General features: G+C 39.9%; 1 protein-coding gene across 4 annotated transcripts in view; it reads left to right on the top strand.

Moving 5' to 3' along the window:
- Col14a1 (collagen type XIV alpha 1 chain) overlaps positions 1–19,968 on the top strand; it is a 232,495-nt gene that overhangs the window by 135,433 nt on the left and 77,094 nt on the right. For all 4 annotated transcript variants that reach the window (XM_021183602.3, XM_029469983.2, XM_085831724.1 and 1 more), the window contains exons 25-33: positions 914–970; positions 4,096–4,235; positions 5,249–5,372; positions 5,662–5,805; positions 6,896–7,060; positions 7,693–7,731; positions 8,226–8,364; positions 9,293–9,435; positions 11,453–11,562. In XM_021183602.3, the coding sequence (XP_021039261.1) occupies positions 914–970; positions 4,096–4,235; positions 5,249–5,372; positions 5,662–5,805; positions 6,896–7,060; positions 7,693–7,731; positions 8,226–8,364; positions 9,293–9,435; positions 11,453–11,562 (1,061 nt within the window). The remainder of the gene's footprint in view (positions 1–913; positions 971–4,095; positions 4,236–5,248; positions 5,373–5,661; positions 5,806–6,895; positions 7,061–7,692; positions 7,732–8,225; positions 8,365–9,292; positions 9,436–11,452; positions 11,563–19,968) is intronic.

Raw genomic sequence — 19,968 nt, 5'->3', positions numbered from 1 at the left:
TCACTAATTTAATTTTATTGTGTCCCAGATTGGAAAAGATACAAAATTCATCTCTTCTTATGAAGGAATTCCCTTTAAACATCTGTCAGAGCTTGAACTTACCCATCTGTCGGTTGCTTGAAGTTGGACTTCCCCTTTGTGAATGGGCGTTTCCCAAATATTAAACGGGGATGATGAGAATTTTCTGTTTTTTTTTTCTAAATCTTCAGTGTTGGGTATCAGTAAAAATGAAAAATAAAATACTATTTTATCTTTACCTACAACTGTAGGTAGCAATGGTGCTACAACTCCTTGGTGCTTTGCTGTGAGTTGGCACAAGAATCAGTCTTCTCTCTTACTGTTCCCAGGTCATTTGCATGCTGAAAAGATCTGACCACACTCCAGTCCCTAAGTATTTATTCTTGGTCCCCAGAAATGAGAGGCTTTTTTCAAGTTGCACACTGAGCAGAATAGAGAGTGAATCATATTTCATTTGTAAGTGGCATCTTTGGAGACACAGGCTGGAAAGGATTAGAAGTGTCAGGGACAGAGACTGATGGTTAGTACTTAGGCAGAATGGAAATGAGGTTCACTGTCTATGTGAAAACAGCCAGAACCTACATCTCACCAGAGGACCAGGATTTCTGCCTTAAATCAACATCAGAACTACTTTGTAGTTGGCAGTTTGATTACACCGACTCCTGCTGGGCAGCCTGAATGGGGGCAGAATACATTTCAAGGCTTTGGTGTGTCATGAAAGGATGAATAAAGCCAGTTTTCACTGGCTGTGACTCGTTTATAGCAGTCCTCAAAGCAGATCGTCAAAGAAGGCTGTTATCAACATCATTGATGACGTTGAATAAAGATCCACTGTACCACTTCCCTCCAGTAGATGAGATTGCTCATGAGTATTCTTTATCCCTTTCCTACATAGAGTCACTTCCCACGGAACCACCAACTTTTCCTCCAACCATCCCACCAGCAAAGGAAGGTAAGAGAACAAGAATGACAGTGTGATTCTAGATCCAGTGTTCGGTGTGTGTTAGTTCATTCAGTGAAAATCACGGTGGATGCTGGATGGTGGATGGCTCATCAGGAAAGAGCTCACATTGTTCTTGCAGAGGACCTGAGTTTGGTTCCCAGCACTTACATCAAGCAGCTTACAACAACCTGTAACTCTAGCTCCAGGGTGTTTGATGCCAAGCCTCTGGTCTCCCTGGGGATTGCACTCACCTAGGCCGACTCACACATACAAATACACATCATTTCAAAAATAAATTAAATACAAATTTTAGAAGAAAACCAAAGAATTAATATAAATTATTTATTGTCTTACCTAATTTTCTCCTTAATGTGCATACATAGCTTATCAAACCATGACAATTAAAAAAATCATTTAATAATAAATGTCATACACATGAATTTTTCCTACAGAATTGCTCAATATTGACTTCATCTAAAATCTCAGAATAGAGATGCTCACCAAGGAAGAGTAGTTACATAGTATGTACATGAAAGGCTAGTGTAGAATTTTAAAGCAATGGGGAATGGTGTCTCCAGTTTACCCTGAAAAGTCTCTCCAGCTTCTATCCTCAATGCAGCAGCTGGGGCTGCCAAGGTAATTATTTAAGCTTCCAAGCAAAGTGGCGGTCATTGATTTTCATCCCATCAATGAGCATTTATTAGTGTGGAGTAATAGTGCTTGACTGCTGCTCTTTGCTTGCTTTCAGTATTATAAGAGAAATAGGTAATGCAGATAACTGTGTCAGTGGTATGAGTTATAAAAGAGAAACTGGACTATAACAGTTCAGGAATGAGAACAACTAGTGCTGTGGTTGGTGAGTGATTGCTAACCAACAATCTTAAGATATAAATAATGGAATGCATAATGCTTGAGCAACCCATTGTGTGTCTGGGGAACCTTCAATACTTTAACGGTGCACACAGTAAAGAGTAAAGATAGCATTATGAAGGGTATTGTATGTGACCTAAAGGATAGGCTTTATCCTTTAAAATTATGATGCCACAAGAAGGTCAGTTAAAGGAAAGATGACCTAGTAAAATCTTTGCTTAGAAAAAAATAACTTTGGGCCAGGGAGATGGCTCAATTGGTAAAATTCTCGGGTAAAAGCATAGAGAACCTGGGTTTGGAATCCTAGCATCAGCATAAAAACTGGGCAAGATACACGTAACCCTGGGCAGATTATTTGAGCTTGTGGCCCAGCCAGGCTAACAAAAATGGCAAACTCAAGCTCTAATTCAGTGAGGTACCCTGTAGGTGGAGAGTGATGCAGAAAACCTCTGGCACCAATCTCAGGGCTCATTCATTGATACGCACACACATGCACAAACACATGTACACACAAATGTTAGTTCATAGTGCTCACATCTGGGTTAGACTGTTGATGCAGCTCCCCCAATGTAGCCAACATAGCACTGTCTGGTACCATCAAGGCATCGAGCAGGACGGAAGCTTCCTGGTAATACAAGTATGATTTCTCTATGTCCTGTGGCCAAAGTGTGTGGCGTCTTCAGCAATATGTTCTGGTGCACAACCAGGAGCTATGGGATAGCCTGTATTATTTTGGAGATTTCCAGGATACCTTTGACCAACAATCCCACTTCTGGCACTGGGATTTTGATTTAAAAGCCTAGAGTATATAAAATTTTATTATTAAAGTTATCCTGGATACTTATTATGCAAGTTAAAAAAGAGGCTTTAAGAAAAAAATGAAAACAAAACACAGTCTTGTATCCTAAATGTAATTTCTTTATGCATGTTTATGAATTTTCTTTTATTCTAAGCAAATGATTCATTAGTAAAGTTTAAAATGACAAGACTGTAATCCTTTTTTAGCCTTAGAGTCAGACTGTGAATCTATAAAATCATGTAAGTCACATGAAAGTCATGAAAGCAAGCCTGGCAGCTCCTCACTGTCCCTGAATGTGACCTCCCTCAAGGTTGATTTGTCTTACCTTATGGTCAACGGAAAGGAGTCAAGCTCCTATAGTAAGAACTGGGCTGTTGCTTCTCAGAAAGGAGGAAGGCAAATTATTTCATAGACTATTTGTATGTAACTGAACTTCGATGAAAAGATCGAGATTACTGAAGAACAAATTGTGTGCTTCAACAAACATCATAGTTAACTGCAATGATCCACAGTAATAGCCAGAGAGAGGACTGGATAACAAGAAGTTGACCAAAGGGGACTTTGAAAGGGGGCTCTCAATGGAGAAGGATATGGGTTATATTATTGGGTGGCTTTTTATTATGTTGCTACCCAATAGTAACCTCTGGTGGTGGCTTACTTTCACTAGTATTAATAATTATATATATATTTGGCATGTGCCAGTGAATGGTAAAAAGGCCTAGAAAGGATTTTTGAGCAACACAAAATTAAAGTTTGCTTATGCTTATTTCCGATAATTGTAGACTTTCAAAAGACAGGGTCTCATGTAGGTTTGGCTGGTATCAAAATCAAACTTGTCAGTAGCTAAGAATGACCATGAACTTGTGCACCTCCCAATGTCAGGTTTATAGACATGGGCCACCATGCCCAGTTTCATATGGTGCTAGGGATCAAACAGAAGGCTTTGAGCATGCTGGGTGGGCAACTCTAGCTACTGTGCCACATCCCCTACCCAACTTGTAAATCCCCTGATCCCACTGTATCACATCCTCCTCCCGAGCTTGGCCCCTCTGCTGTTAATTCGGACTCAACAAGCACAGTGTTCAGCGTGTGCAGTGTGGTTGCATAGACTTATGTTTTGTTGGTGACTATTAGATAATGCTTGTTGTTTGCTTCAGCCTTTCCACCCCTTTCACTTCCATTTCTCCTATCTCTCATTTTCATTCTTTACAGAGGTTACTGGATTTATTTCTCTCCCTGTTCTCACATGCTCAGTAGAAGCTTCTCAACCATAAATGGGAGCTCTGGGCATGAAGGGAAAATGGTGGTACAGTTTTAGGAGCACAGAAGGTGGATCTTAATAGCTTAAGCTTTTCCTTTTGGAAAGAGATGTAGTTACCAGAAGGCAATGATTATCTGTCTTCTGGCTTGATAATGATGATATTTTCCTCTAACCCCTGACTGAAAATATATTCTTGGTCTTTAGTATGTAAAGCTGCCAAGGCAGACCTGGTATTCATGGTGGATGGATCTTGGAGCATAGGAGATGACAATTTCAATAAGATCATCAATTTTCTGTATAGCACTGTGGGAGCCCTGGACAAGATTGGTGCAGATGGAACTCAGGTAAGGCCAGCCAGTCAATCGCTGCATTACCCTATGCATTTAGATATTATTCTTAGTCTCTTACCATGGTCACATGTCAGGGGATGTAATCGAAGAACTGGGATGATAGAATGCTAATGTGTCCAACCTGTAGCTCATGGGATGCATGCATCCAGTATTACTATAATGTAGCCCAACAGATCTGTAGATGACAGCCTCATATTTCAGTGTCAGCAGGTTGGGTGTCCCTGCAAGAGCTGCTGAGATCAGCAAATAAAAGATGGTAGGCCAGTAGGGGGTACTTATGTTATATTAAGGCAGAGTATCTCCTTATACATACTATCTTCCCTGCCCTCAATGATATAAAAGTCTCGAAAGTAGGGGCCAGGTTATAGTCATGCAGAATGTGAAACCACTCCATTCATTCGACAGATACTCGTAGTTCAGTGGATCAAAATATGAAGCAACCAACTCAAAATTGTCCCATAGCGTCACAGGGATAGGAGCAAAATGTAGGAAATTAAGATGAGTGAGGTCACAGATTTTGGAGTAGAACATCCTTGGCTTCATCTACCTGCTTTGCCAATGAGCTTGGCCCTTTTGCTTGATTTCACGTGCCTCAGTTTTTACCTTTGTACAGTGGGTAGAATCATAGTAAATACTTTATATTTGTGTCACAGGAAGCTCAATCCTGATTCTGTGGTACAGCCAGTAACCAGATTTCCGAGGTCAACTTTTACTTATTAAATGAATTGGCAAAGCCTTATAGCCATTAGAAAGATTTTTTTTTAAATTCTAGTTCTTATATTTTTTAACAGCTGAGCTATCTCTCCAGCCCCAAATTCTAGTTCTTAATAAGCACCTCTAACGTGAAGTTTACTTTTTCTTCAAATTTGATATATGATCTGTTGAAAACTTAAAGAGAGGATTGGGTTAAGGAAGAAATTTAAACTGTGGATGTGACAGAGCTTCTGTGTCTTCTGACCCCGTGCAAGTCCCTACTGTGTAAAAGTGGATTCACCCTGTCTCTCCAGGTGGCAATGGTTCAGTTCACTGATGACCCCCGAACAGAATTCAAGCTTGATTCTTACAAAACCAAAGAGACCCTTCTTGATGCAATTAGACACATTTCCTACAAAGGAGGAAATACTAAAACAGGTAAGACCCAAACAGACATTGACAAAACAATGCCCAGTGAAAGCTCACAGTGATCATAAGGAATTTGAGGGTGACTTTGTCACGAGCCTGGCTGATTTGTTTTGCCATCAAGTGTGGAATCCAGGGCCTCACACATGCATCACAGGTACCTTGCCCTTGTGTTGCAGCCTTAGCTCCCAGGACATGTAATTTTCAATGGCTTTCATTGATGTGACAAGGCTGACCCACTCTTTTCAGCTGGAGAAAGCATGTGAAGGAGTGAAATGGAGGTGTCGATTCTTTGTTTCAGGAAAAGCTATCAAGCATGTTCGGGATACCTTATTTACATCAGACTCAGGGACAAGGAGAGGCATCCCAAAGGTCATCGTGGTTATAACTGATGGACGGTCACAAGATGATGTCAACAAAATCTCCAGGGAGATGCAGGCAGATGGTAAGGTTCATATATATATATATATATATATATATATATATATATATATATATCATCATGGCTAACGAGAAAAATTCTGGCTTTAAGCACACATTCCTATCTGCTTAATTAAATATTCCCTAGTGGATAATGCAGATTTCAAAAAAATCACATGCCTTGACAATTCTGTAATTAGGTGCTTTTATTAAAGAAAATGCTGTGATTTGTTACAGCACGGTTTCTTGTCTAGGGAACAGCAGCAACAAGTTACAATAGTATTGAAAGGACCACTATAAAGGACTGTCTCCTAATCTGTAAAACAAATGTTCTCACAGGATGGTTGTGAAGGTTCTGTTATATGATATATGTGTGATGATTTGTTTGAATTATGGATTTGACATACTCTAGAATCACCTAGAGAAGGAGTCTCATCTCAATGAGAGAATGTCTAGATTAGGTTGGCCCTCAGGCCTGCCTGTGATAGATTTCTTAGTTGGATTAATGGAGGTGGGAGAGCCTATGTTGCTTAGGAGTGGCACTATTTCATGGGCTGAGCCCTGAACTGAAAGACAGCTGAGCTGCATCAGCATCCGTGCAGCCACTACTCTCTCCCTGATGATGGATGTCTTGGGACAAGTCAGAATAAATATTAAAAGTATGCAACTGTAAATACGTTACTCAAATGAGAAACATTTGGGCTAATGTATCAACTGGGGCTTAGCTTTATTACTTTTTTTTTAATGGAAAATTTCTTTGGAAGGATGATGGATTATTTCTCACATAATAAAATTGCACATTAAGAATTCTGTTTTGTTTTTTTAATTTTTTTAATTTTTAAATTTTTTTGGTTTCTCGAGACAGGGTTTCCCTGTGTAGCCCTGGCTGTCCTGGAACTCACTCTGTAGATCAAGCTGGCCTCGAACTCAGAAATCCACCTGCCTCTGCCTCCCAAGTGCTGGGATTAAAGGCATGTGCCACCACCACCTGGCCAATTAGCTACTCCTACTGGGCTTCCAAAACGAGCACATTTCAGTCATTTGGGCATCAGGTGTCTTGCACTGTATTCTGTGAAATTTAAGTTATTCAGAGGTCTGCTCTATGCCTGTTGTAGGTTTCAACATCTTTGCCATCGGTGTGGCTGACGCTGACTACTCAGAGTTGGTTCAGATCGGCAGCAAGCCCAGCTCACGACACGTCTTCTTTGTGGATGACTTTGATGCCTTTAAGAAAATTGAAGATGAATTGATTACTTTTGTCTGTGAAACTGCATCAGCAAGTTAGTTCTTGAGAACTTGTATGCATGAGTGTGGGTTAAAAAATCTAAAATATCTAACACTGGTTAAATAAGGAGTCCCATCTAGAACTGAGGAAGAACTCTAGACTCTCAGCACTGGTTGTCACACAGGTGTTATGTACTATGGTTTTGAGCATATGAGATAAACATTCTCTCTCCTCCCTTTAGGGGAGGTTGATGAAGGGCTTCCCAAGTTGACACTTTGAATTAACCACAGGAGTGTGAGACAGGATGATCGATGACAGCTTGGGACACTTAGTATCAGCCCAAGTTACACAGCAAGACTCTGCCTTAAAACCGAAGCAAAACAAATCAAATCAAAGCAAAGCAAAAAATGTAGGAGTTAGTTTTCAAAGACGTCCTAATCAAACCATGTCTCAACATGTGCTTTCACATGACAACCATTGGTTTAACGGAGCTAGGAGAATGGTTGGAAGCTGTCACCCTTTGGTTCTAAAAGGGGACGTTAGAAAACCATAGCTACATCATATTATCGTTAACTCACAGGTCATGGGTAGAAAGCTAGGGAAGGTTGTGTTAATTTCCTGGGCCCACAACAATGGAGGCATGCATTTAGAAGATACACATTTTATATTGCTTGCTTTGTTTTTCAGCCTGCCCAATGGTGCACAAAGATGGAGTTGATCTTGCAGGTATACATTATGGGGTTCCCCCCTATTTTTCTTTTATTCATATGATATAAAATTCTGGTTTCCCATTGCTGACTCCTTTAAGACTATCCCTCTTCCCCTCCCATCTGAAATCCACACCACCATTAGAAAACAGATAGCCATCTAAAAATTATGATAAAATATGATAAAATTATGATAAGATAAGATAAAATAAGACAACAAAACCAAACAAATCAGGTAAATAGGACAAAATAGGACCAAATAAACAAACAGGAGAAAAATGCCAAAGTAAAAGCCCAAGGAACACGTATAGATGGAGAGACACACATCTGCACACACAAGAATCTCATGGAAACATAAAAACAGAAGCAGTCATTACCATATTTTAAATACAAATGTTGATTGATGCTTGTTTGAGGTCTAGCCGCCTGTTTTGTTTAAATATTTAGTATGAAACTTTAAATTTTTAAAGCACCTGTTTGTTCTTAACCATTGTATCTGTCTCACCACTGTAGGGTTTAAGATGATGGAAATGTTTGGTTTGGTTGAAAAGGACTTTTCTGCAGTGGAAGGAGTATCTATGGAACCTGGTACCTTCAATTTGTTCCCGTGCTATCAAATCCATAAGGATGCTCTGGTTTCTCAGCCAACAAAGTAGGTTTGCTTTGCAAGATGCTAAAGTCAGTCATACATTTACTATATATCAATATAAAGATTGATGTCAATTTGTAATTTACTGTAATAGTTTATGGTAAGATTTTCTACGATGTTTAGAGCAAATGATGTTTATACTTCTTTGTTTAAAAATAGCCTTGGGGCTGATAATTTGGCTCAGTTTGCAGTTAAGAGCACTAACTGCTCTTTCAGAGAACCTGGGTTCAATTCCTAGCATCCATGTAACAGATCACACCCATCTGTAACTCCACCTCCAGGGGATCTGGTGACCTCTTGTGGCCTCTCTGGGCATTAGGCGTGCATGTGGTACATAGAACTATATGCAAGCTAAACTCTTACACACTGAACATAAAAATTTTGAAAAATCAACATAAATCATCAGCCCCATTCTATAATCCTGGTTGAACTTTATCATATTTTCATCTTAAAATACATAAATGTAATTGATGCTGACAGAGCAACACAGTGGACCATATATAATTCTAAATCTTGATGTATGCAAACCCTTGAGCCTCTTAACATCTTTGAAACTCTGAAGTGAAAACTCAGAGAAGCCAAAGACGTGAGGGAAAACCCATAGGTAAAGGCAGGGAGATGATTCAGCAATAAATGTGCTTGTTCTGTAAGCCTGATGAGCTGAGTTTAAATACACGGAACCCATGAGAAAAAATGGATGTAGTGGTGTATGTCTGTAACCCAAGCACCCCTAGAGTGAATCGGGAGGAGGAAATGGGAGAATACTCCCAGAAGCGGGAGAGCCAGCCTAAAGCAGTGATCTTATAGGGATGGATGGTGATCTCCTTTTGTTTTTCAAAGCTTCTCTAGTGAACATGTGTTACGTTATGGTCAGAGGAAGACGTTCTGTCAAGCCTGAGACAGTGAGGCATTATTTTTATCCCACCGCCAGGTATCTGCACCCAGAAGGACTGCCTTCGGACTATACAATGAGTTTCCTGTTCCGGATTCTTCCTGACACGCCACAGGAGCCATTTGCTCTTTGGGAGATTTTAAACAAAAATTCTGAGCCGCTAGTTGGGATCATATTGGACAGTAAGTATATTTATGTGTGTAGCAATTGCTGTATACCTGATGGTGCACGTGGCATGTCATCTCGTCATTTCATGTTGCAACACAAATTACACAACAAGCAGTGAGTTATGAAATCATTGACTCATTCACCTATTATCCTAGTCTCTCAAGAAACGCCCTCTGGGGGCTGGAGAGACGGCTCCGTGGTTCAGACCACTGACTACCAAAGGTCCTGAGTTCAATTCTCAGCAACCACATGGTGGCTCACAACCATCTGTAATGAGATCTGAGTCCCTCTTCTGCTGTGTCTTCAGCTACAGTATATTCATAAATATTAAACAAACAAACAAACAAACAAACGATTCTTAAAAAACAAGAACAAACAAAGAAATCACTCCCTGAGCACTGATTGGTGCCAGTGTTAGTTAGGCACAAAGTGGTTGTCAACCTATGGGCTGTGGCCATGGGAAATATGTGTTTTCCGATGGCCACAGGAACTGAGACACCCATCTGAGGAAGAACCATCAAAGGAAGCTTTGCCATGTCCTGCTCTGAAGGGTAGTACACAGTGCCCAGCTTTTGATTCATGTCTCTGAAGTTATTGAGTCTCAAAATTATAATGAAGCTAGAATCCAAAACGTGAGAGGCATGACTACCTTCCTGCAAACTTTTGGATGAGGAGACTAGTCTTATCTTATTTCCAAAGGAAATAGATGAGAGGTGTTTAATGTCCAGAAAGCAATCAACAACTAAACATAGTTCGAAGGAAACGTTCTGCATAGATATGGCAACTGAAGAGAATCTACATACTGAAGGGATTAAGTCCTTAACTCCGTATATGTCCTAGGTTTAGTCTTAAAATGACTAAAATTAGTTTGCTCCTTGTCCTGGTTAGCTTTAACTGTCACTGTGACACAGTGTAGAGTCACTTGAGAAGGGAGTCTCAAATAAAGGACTGTATGGACAAGATTGGTCTGTGAGCCTGTCCGTGGAGGACTGTTTTGATTGGTCATTGACACTGGAAGGTCCAGCCCACTGCGGGCAGCTCCTTGCCTAGGCAGGTGGTCCTGTACTGTGTAAGAAAGCTAGGTAAGCATGAATCTGCTAGCAAACCAGCATCAAGCTGCACCTCCCATGGCATCTTCTAGTTTCTTTGGTTGCACAGAATAGCAAACAGGCTTGGCTTTCGGTTCTTGCCCTGAATTCAGTGATAGATTTGTGACCTGTAAGCTTAAATAGCTTTTTGCTCCCCTTGGTTGCTTTTGGTCTGAGTGTTTCTTACAGACAATAGAAAGGAAACTAGACTACTACACTTAAAAGCAAAGTGAAAATTAAACATTAGCGTAAGCAAGCACTGTTGAGAAAAGGGTATTTTTATTTCTCTTTATTTTTGTTAAATTATTTTTATTTATTTACATTCCAAATGTTGCTCCCCTTCTTGGTCCCTCCTCCCAGAGTGCCTCACCCCATCCTCCTTTGCCTCTGAGAAGGTGCTCCCCCACCCACCTACTCCCTCACCTGTCCACCCCCACCCCTTTTTTATTTTTAATAACAAAATATTCCTTGCAAGACAAAGGACTTAGCATCAATAAGCTTTTGTTTGTCTGTTCATAATAAAGGGGACATCTGTGTGGTAATGCATCTTGTCCTGGGAAAGCTGGTGTCTGTCGTGGGCTAGTAGTAGGACAAAGTGCTTAGTCTGACTTTCTTTCCTAATATTATTGATAATGTTCTCTCTCATTATCTTCTTTTACTCTAAGCGTTGATGGCATCTCTCAAGAGGTGATATGGATATGAGGTGAGGCAAAGAGGTGTAAGGGAAGGGCATGTGTAGGTTCCTGCTCTCCCCCTCAGCACATACCATTAAGTCAGCTACGTTAGCTACCTGAGAGCCTGTAGGAAGCTGTAGACTGTTCAGTGTCTCAGCCCCTCATGTTGTTTTAGATGTGCTTCCAAAAGAATGGATTCACTATTTTCTGTCAAGCTGCATTTTAGGAAAAAGTTACTCACCATCTAAAACTTTTCTTTATTTGACTAGATGGTGGAAAAACTCTAACTTATTTCAACTATGACTATACTGGAGATTTTCAAACTGTGACTTTTGAAGGACCTGACATCAGGAAAATGTTCTATGGAAGCTTTCACAAGGTGAGTGGGGCTTCACATAATGAAATTATCAATTCTGTTATCTATCATGAAGGGAAGCAACAGAAATGCATGTGTGTGGGGCAGGGGTGGGGAAGTGGTTGTTTTGTTTTTTAAGACTAGGTCTTTCTACATTGCTTTGGATGTCCTAGAACTCAGTTTGTAGACTGGGCTGGCCTCAAACTCATAGAGATCCATCAGCCTCTGCCTCCTGAGTGTTGCGATTAAAGGCATTCTCCACTGCATTCAGCTCAGAAATGTATTTTTTCAACTTCATGAAGCTTTGGATTTCAGAGTTTAACTGGAGTAAGAATTATGTCCTTTAAGACTTGATAATGACCCCCAAGATCCTGAGTTAGTAATTCTGAGATGAGACACTGACCTCTGATTTCTAGCAGGTTCTCATGGGATATATTGACAGATTTGGTCCAGATTTCCCCTTTGAGGAGAAAGCACCACATTGCTAAGCAACTGGTGTTCATTTGCCACATTACATAATATAACTCATAATGTATAATATACTAAAGATATCTGGAGAGAGTGACATAGTTTAGTGCGGAGGTGCACTTAGCACCAGGTATTGAAGGGTTAATGATCTGAGTTTGATCCATGGGACCCATGTGAAGGATGGAAGGAGAGAGCTGACTCTACAAAGTTGTTCTCTGACCTCTACACAAACTATTGAACATATATATGTGCACATGCATGTGTGTGTGCACACACACAAAGAGAGAGATATAGAGAGAGACAGAAAGAGAGGGAGACAGAGAGAGAGGGAGACAGAGAGAGAGGGAGAGGATTGTTGGTCTTCCTGGCCAATTGGAGCTCTCTATGGTTTTCTTTTTTGGCATCTTTACTGCATATTGTATAATGAAAAATAATTACATATGAAAACTTAACTTTTTTCTTGTTAGATAGGATTACATACCTATATGAAAAGTGTGTGTGTGTGGGGGGGTAGGGTTTACAACTGAAGATTTACTAATTAAAAGTTCTATTGACACTTCTTTGAATTCCACTAGAATCATGGGTGACTCTGTTCTTGGTTGTGTAGAGCAAATTGCAAAGCAGTCAGGGAACACTGTAGGGGAGATGTGAAGCCTTTACAACTGTCATTTGTGTCAAAAGAGGATGGTCATCACAGCCTCCAGCTTAGGCGTGGGCTTGTGTTCTCACGTCAAGGAACTCTTCCTGTGTCCTCCTAGGTAGTGTAAAGCTTTGTTTACCTGACCAGAACTTAAGGAGCTAGACGTGAGGTTCGCTAATGATTGGCTTTGAATGTGTAAATCTTTCAAAGTTTAAAAGTTGTGGAAAGAAATAATTTCTTCTAGTTTATGTGTTAGTAAAGCCAAACAAGAAACAAAATAAACTGACACAGCATACAACTAATGGTGGAAGATGTCAATGAAAGTTCAATTCACAGGTCAGATTTGATTTGTTCAAAGCATTACAATCGAGTGATTATTTTTATTCTTTAGTGATTATTAGTTCGCTCCTTTACATTTTGGATATAAAGCATAGTCCTAAAATGTTAGTAATTATATAAGTGGAATAACCACTTGTGTATGTATCCAAAGAAGCAAAATATTTTTGAAAATGTATCAAAGTCTTTTATAAAGCAGAGTATTGTTTTATTTTTATTTTTTTTTGATTTTTAATATTTTTATTACATATTTTCCTCAATTACATTTCCAATGCTATCCCAAAAGTCCCCCATAGCGCCCCCCACTTCCCTACCCACCCATTCCCATTCTTTTGGCCCTGGCATTCCCCTATATTGGGGCATATAAAGTTTGCAAGTCCAATGGGCCTCTCTTTCCATTGATGGCCGACTAGGCCATCTTTCGATACATATGCAGCTAGAGACAAGAGCTCCGGGGTTCTGGTTAGTACATCATGTTGTTCCAACAATAGGGTTGCAGATCCCTTTAGCTCCTTGGGTACTTTCTCTAGCTTCTCCATTGGGAGCCCTGTGATACATCCAATAGCTGACTGTGAACATCCACTCCTGTGTTTGCTAGGCCCCGGCATCGTCTCACAAGAGACAGCTATATTTGGGTCCTTTCAGCAAAATCTTGCTAGTGTATGCAATGGTGTCAGCGTTTAGAAGCTGATTATGGGATGGATCCCTGGATAAGGCAGTCTCTAAATGGTCCATCCTTTCATCACAGCTATGAACTTTGTCTCTGTAACTCCTTCCCTGGGTTTTTTGTTCCCAATTCTAAGAAGGTGCACAGTGTCCACACTTTGGTCTTCATTCTTCTTGAGTTTCATGCGTTTAGCAAATTGTATCTTATATCTTGGGTATCCTAAGTTTTGGGCTAATATCCACTTATCAGTGAATACATATTGTGTGAGTTCTTTTGTAATTGTGTTATTTCACTCAAGATGATGCCCTCCAGGTCCATCCATTTGGCTAGGAATTTCATAAATTCATTCTTTTTAATAGCTGAGTAGTACTCCATTGTGTAAATGTACCATAATTTCTGTATCCATTCCTCTGTTGAGGGACATCTGGGTTCTTTCCAGCTTCTGGCTATTATAAATAGGGCTGCTATGAACATAGTGGAGCATGTGTCCTTTTTACCGGTTGTGACATCTTCTGGATATATGCCCAGGAGAGGTATTGCTGGATCCTCCAGTAGTACTATGTCCAATTTTCTGAGGAACCGCCAGACTGATTTCCAGAGTGGTTGTACAAGCTTGCAATCCCACCAACAATGGAGGAGTGTTCCTCTTTCTCCACATCCTCGCCAGCATCTGCTGTCACCTGAATTTTTGATCTTAGCCATTCTGACTGGTGTGAGGTGGAATCTCAGGGTTGTTTTGATTTGCATTTCCCTGATGATTAAGGATGTTGAACATTTTTTCAGGTGTTTCTCTGCCATTCGGTATTCCTCAGGTGAGAATTCTTTGTTCAGTTCTGAGCCCCATTTTTTAATGGGGTTATTTGACTTTCTGGAGTCCACCTTCTTGAGTTCTTTATATATATTGGATATTAGTCCCTTATCTGATTTAGGATAGGTGAAGATCCTTTCCCAATCTGTTGGTGGTTTTTTTGTCTTATTGATGGTGTCTTTAGCCTTGCAGAAGCTTTGTAGTTTCATGAGGTCCCACTTGTCAATTCTCGATCTTACAGCACAAGCCATTACTGTTCTATTCAGGAATTTTTCCCCTGTGCCCATATCTTCAAGGCTTTTCCCCACTTTCTCCTCTATAAGTTTCAGTGTCTCTGGTTTTATGTGAAGTTCCTTGATCCACTTAGACTTGACCTTAGTACAAGGAGATAGGAATGGATCGATTCGCATTCTTCTACATGTTAACAACCAGTTGTGCCAGCACCATTTGTTGAAAATGCTGTCTTTCTTCCACTGGATGTTTTTAGCTCCCTTGTCGAAGATCAAGTGACCATAGGTGTGTGGGTTCATTTCTGGGTCTTCAATTCTATTCCATTGGTCTATTTGTCTGTCACTATACCAGTACCATGCAGTTTTTATCACAATTGCTCTGTAGTAGAGCTTTAGGTCCGGCATGGTGATTCCACCAGAGGTTCTTTTATCCTTGAGAAGAGTTTTTGCTATCCTAGGTTTTTTGTTATTCCAGATGAATTTGCAGATTGCGCTTTCTAATTCGTTGAAGAATTGATTTGGAATTTTGATGGGGATTGCATTGAATCTGTAGATTGCTTTTGGCAAGATAGCCATTTTTACAATGTTGATCCTGCCAATCCATGAGCATGGGAGATCTTTCCATCTTCTGAGATCTTCTATAATTTCTTTCTTCAGAGACTTGAAGTTTTTATTATACAGATCTTTCACTTCCTTAGTTAGAGTCACGCCAAGATATTTTATATTATTTGTGACTATTGAGAAGGGTGTTGTTTCCCTAATTTCTTTCTCAGCCTGTTTATTCTTTGTGTAGAGAAAGGCCATTGATTTGTTTGAGTTAATTTTATATCCAGCTACTTCACCGAAGCTGTTTATCAGGCTTAGGAGTTCTCTGGTGGAATTTTTAGGGTCACTTAGATATACTATCATATCATCTGCAAAAAGTGATATTTTGACTTCATCTTTTCCAATTTGTATCCCTTTGATCTCCTTTTGTTGTCGAATTGCTCTGGCTAGGACTTCCAGTACAATGTTGAATAGGTATGGAGAAAGTGGACAGCCTTGTCTAGTCCCTGATTTTAGAGGCATTGCTTCAAGCTTCTCACCATTTACTTTGATGTTGGCTACTGGTTTGCTGTAGATTGCTTTTATCATGTTTAGGTATGGGCCTTGAATTCCTGATCTTTCCAAGACTTTTATCATGAATGGGTGTTGGATCTTGTCAAATGCTTTTTCCGCATCTAACGAGATGACCATGTGGTTTTTGTCTTTGAGTTTGTTTATATAGTGGATTACGTTGATGGATTTCCGTATATTGAACCATCCCTGCATCCCTGGGATGAAACCTACTTGGTCAGGATGGATGATTGTTTTGATGTGTTCTTGGATTCTGTTAGCAAGAACTTTATTGAGGATTTTTGCATCAATATTCATAAGGGATATTGGTCTGAAGTTTTCTATCTTTGTTGGGTCTTTTTGTGGTTTAGGTATCAGAGTAATTGTGGCTTCATAGAATGAGTTGGGTAGAGTACCTTCTGTTTCTATTTTGTGGAATAGTTTGTGAAGAACTGGGATTAGATCTTCTTTGAAGGTCTGATAGAACTCTGCACTAAACCCATCTGGTCCTGGGCTTTTTTTAGTTGGGAGACTATTAATGACTGCTTCTATTTCTTTGGGGGATATAGGGCTGTTTAGATCATTGACCTGATCTTGATTCAACTTTGGTACCTGGTATCTGTCTAGGAACTTCTCCATTTCATCCAGGTTCTCCAGTTTTGTTGAGTATAGCCTTTGGTAGAAGGACCTGATGGTGTTTTGGATGTCTTCAGGATCTGTTGTTATGTCTCCTTTTTCATTTCTGATTTTGTTAATTAGGATGCTTTCCCTGTGCCCTCTAGTGAGTCTGGCTAAGGGTTTATCTATCTTGTTGATTTTCTCAAAGAACCAGCTCCTTGATTGGTTGATTCTTTGCGTAGTTTTTCTTGTTTCCACTTGGTTGATTTCACCCCTGAGTTTGATTATTTCCTGCCGTCTACTCCTCTTGGGTGAATTTGCTTCCTTTTGTTCTAGTGCTTTTAGGTGTGTTGTCAAGCTGCTAATGTGTGCTCTCTCTAGTTTCCTTTTGGAGGCACTCAGAGCTATGAGTTTTCCTCTTAGAAATGCTTTCATTGCGTCCCATAAGTTTGTGTATGTTGTGGCTTCATTTTCATTGAACTCTAAAAAGTCCTTAATTTCTTTCTTTATTCCTTCCTTGACCAAGGTATCATTGAGAAGAGTGTTGTTCAGTTTCCACGTGAAGGTTGGCTTTCTATTATTTATTTTGTTATGGAAGATCAGCCTTAGTCCATGGTGATCTGATAGGATGCATGGGACAATTTCAATATTTTTGTATCTGTTGAGGCCTGTTTTGTGACCAATTATGTGGTCAATTTTGGAGAAGGTACCATGAGGTGCTGAGAAGAAGGTATATCCTTTTGTTTTAGGATAGAATGTTCTGTAGATATCTGCCAGATCCATTTGATTCATAATTTCTCTTAGTTTCACTGTGTCCCTGTTTAGTTTCTGTTTCCATGATCTGTCCATTGGTGAAAGTGGTGTGTTGAAGTCTCCCACTATTATTGTATGAGGTGCAATGTGTGCTTTGAGCTTTACTAAAGTTTCTTTAATGAATGTGGCTGCCTTTGTATTTGGAGCATAGATATTCAGGATTGATAGTTCCTCTTGGAGGATTTTACCTTTGATGAGTATGAAGTGTCCCTCCCTGTCTTTTTTAATGACTTTGGGTTGGAAGTCAATCTTATCAGATATTAGAATGGCTACTCCAGCTTGTTTCTTCATGCCATTTGCTTGGAAAATTGTTTTCCAGCCTTTCATTCTGAGGTAGTGTCTATCCTTTTCTCTGAGATGAGTTTCCTGTAAGCAGCAAAATGTTGGGTCTTGTTTGTGTAGCCAGTTTGTTAGTCTATGTCTTTTTATCGGGGAGTTGAGTCCATTGATATTAAGAGATATTAAGGAAAAGTAATTGTTGTTTCCTGTTATTTTTGTTGTTAAAGTTGGCATTTTGTTCTTGTGGCTGTCTTCTTTTAGGTTTGTTGAGGGATTACCTTCTTGTTGTTTCTAGGGTGTGGTTCCTGTCCTTGTATTGGTTTTTTTCTGTTATTATCCTTTGAAGGGCTGGATTCGTGGAGAGATAATGTGTGAATTTGGTTTTGTCGTGGAATACTTTGGTTTCTCCATCTATGTTAATTGAGAGTTTGGCTGGGTATAGTAGCCTGGGCTGGAATTTGTGTTCTTTTAGTGTCTGTATAACATCCGTCCAGGATCTTCTGGCTTTCATAGTCTCTGGTGAAAAATCTGGTGTAATTCTGATAGGCTTGCCTTTATATGTTACTTGGCCTTTTTCTCTTACTGCTTTTAGTATTCTATCTTTATTTAGAGCATTTGTTGTTCTGATTATTATGTGTCGGGAGGTATTTCTTTTCTGGTCCAGTCTATTTGGAGTTCTGTAGGCTTCTTGTATGTTCATGGGCATCTCTTTCTTTAGATTTGGGAAGTTTTCTTCTATAATTTTGTTGAAGATGTTTGCTGGTCCTTTGAGTTGAAAATCTTCATTCTCATCCACTCCTATTATCCGTAGGTTTGGTCTTCTCATTGTGTCCTGTATTTCTTGGATGTTTTGAGTTAGGATCTTTTTGCATTTTACATTTTCCTTGATTGTTGTGCCGATGTTCTCTATGGAATCTTCTGCACCTGAGATTCTCTCTTCCATCTCTTGTATTCTGTTGCTGATGCTCGTATCTATGGTTCCAGATTTCTTTCCTAGGGTTTCTATCTCCAGTGTTGCCTCATTTTGGGTTTTCTTTATTGTGTCTACTTCCCTTTTTAGGTCTAGTATGGTTTTGTTCATTTCCATCATCTGTTTGGATGTGTTTTCCTATTTTTCTGTAAGGACTTCTCCCTGTTTGATTATGTTATCCTGTTTTTCTTTAAGGATTTGTAACTCTTTAGCAGTGTTCTCCTGCAATTCTTTAAGGGATTTTTGTGCTTCCTCTTTAATGTCTTCTACCTGTTTAGCAGTGTTCTCCTGTATTTCTTTAAGTGTGTTATTAAAGTCCTTCTTGAAGTCCTCTACCATCATCAGGAGATATGCTTTTAGATCCGTGTCTAGCTTTTCCGGTGTGTTGGGGTGCCCTGGACTGGGTGAAGTGGGGGTGCTGGGTTCTGATGATGGTGAGTGGTCTTGGTTTCTGTTAGTAAGATTATTACGTTTACCTTTTGCCATCTGGTAATCTCTGGGGTTAGTTGTTATCGTTGTCACTGTTTAAAGATTGGAGCAGAAGCTGTGTTCCACTCACCAGCAGTCTCAAAATCCTGCGGCGGGTGTCGTGGGTACCTGGCAGGTGTCAGGCAACCTTGCGCTCCAGCAACCCCGGTGCTGATCCGGCTGGAAGTGGCCTGTGGCCCTACTCAGGCCGGTTTCTGCTTCCCTAACTAATGCAGTCTCAGGTCCCGCGTGCAATTGGATTGGAGCAGAAGCTGTGCTCCACTCACCAGAAGTCTTAAGATCCTGTGGCGGGTGTTGTGGGTAGCTGGCGAGTGTCAGCTGACCCTGCGCCCCAGCTGCCCCGGTGCTTTTTCTCCAGTATTGTTTTAAACATAAGAACAATTTCCCAAGAACATACAGAAGTCAATTTCTACTCTTTGTAAATGTCAGTGTTAACAAGAAGCAAGCAAGGTGGTAGGATTTTCCTAAGAATGTTTAAGCAAAGGTTAGCTTCTTTCTGAGAGGAAAAAATTCAAATGAATTGCTCTACTGACTAGAATTGCTTTTATTCTGATGTAACTTAAAACATTCAATAAAAATAGGTAGGAATCTACTTGATTTCTTTCATCTTTCATACCACCATGGAACAGAACAAAGTTGAATATAACCAGGAAAATAAAACTATATTAATATAAAAGATGTTAAGTTACTGACAAAGTCAGCTCATAATTTGAACATGGTGTTAGCTGGCTTAGTTTTTATAGCCTTGATTCACATTATCCAATCCTCTTTGAAGTGTTGCCATGGTTACCTTTCTTGGTGAGTGAAATAATTATTGGAATATGGATTTGTTTTCCTTTCACTAGTCTGCCACAAAGAAGTAGAATTCACGAAGCAAAACTAATCCTAATTTAAAATGTGTAGAAGGCCGATCGATTTCTGTGTCAGAACTTGGTTAGAGTGTGGTTACTTGGTTTATTCACAACAAACCTACCCTTAATTAGTTACTTAAAGGATGAAAAGACCTGGCTTTTCCAT

Source organism: Mus caroli, unplaced genomic scaffold, assembly GCF_978045245.1.
Source record: "Mus caroli unplaced genomic scaffold, Mus_caroli_1 scaffold_16, whole genome shotgun sequence".
NCBI lineage: Eukaryota > Metazoa > Chordata > Mammalia > Rodentia > Muridae > Mus > Mus caroli.
Note: the sequence above shows the minus strand (reverse complement) of the source record. Positions and strands in the feature narration are given on the sequence as shown.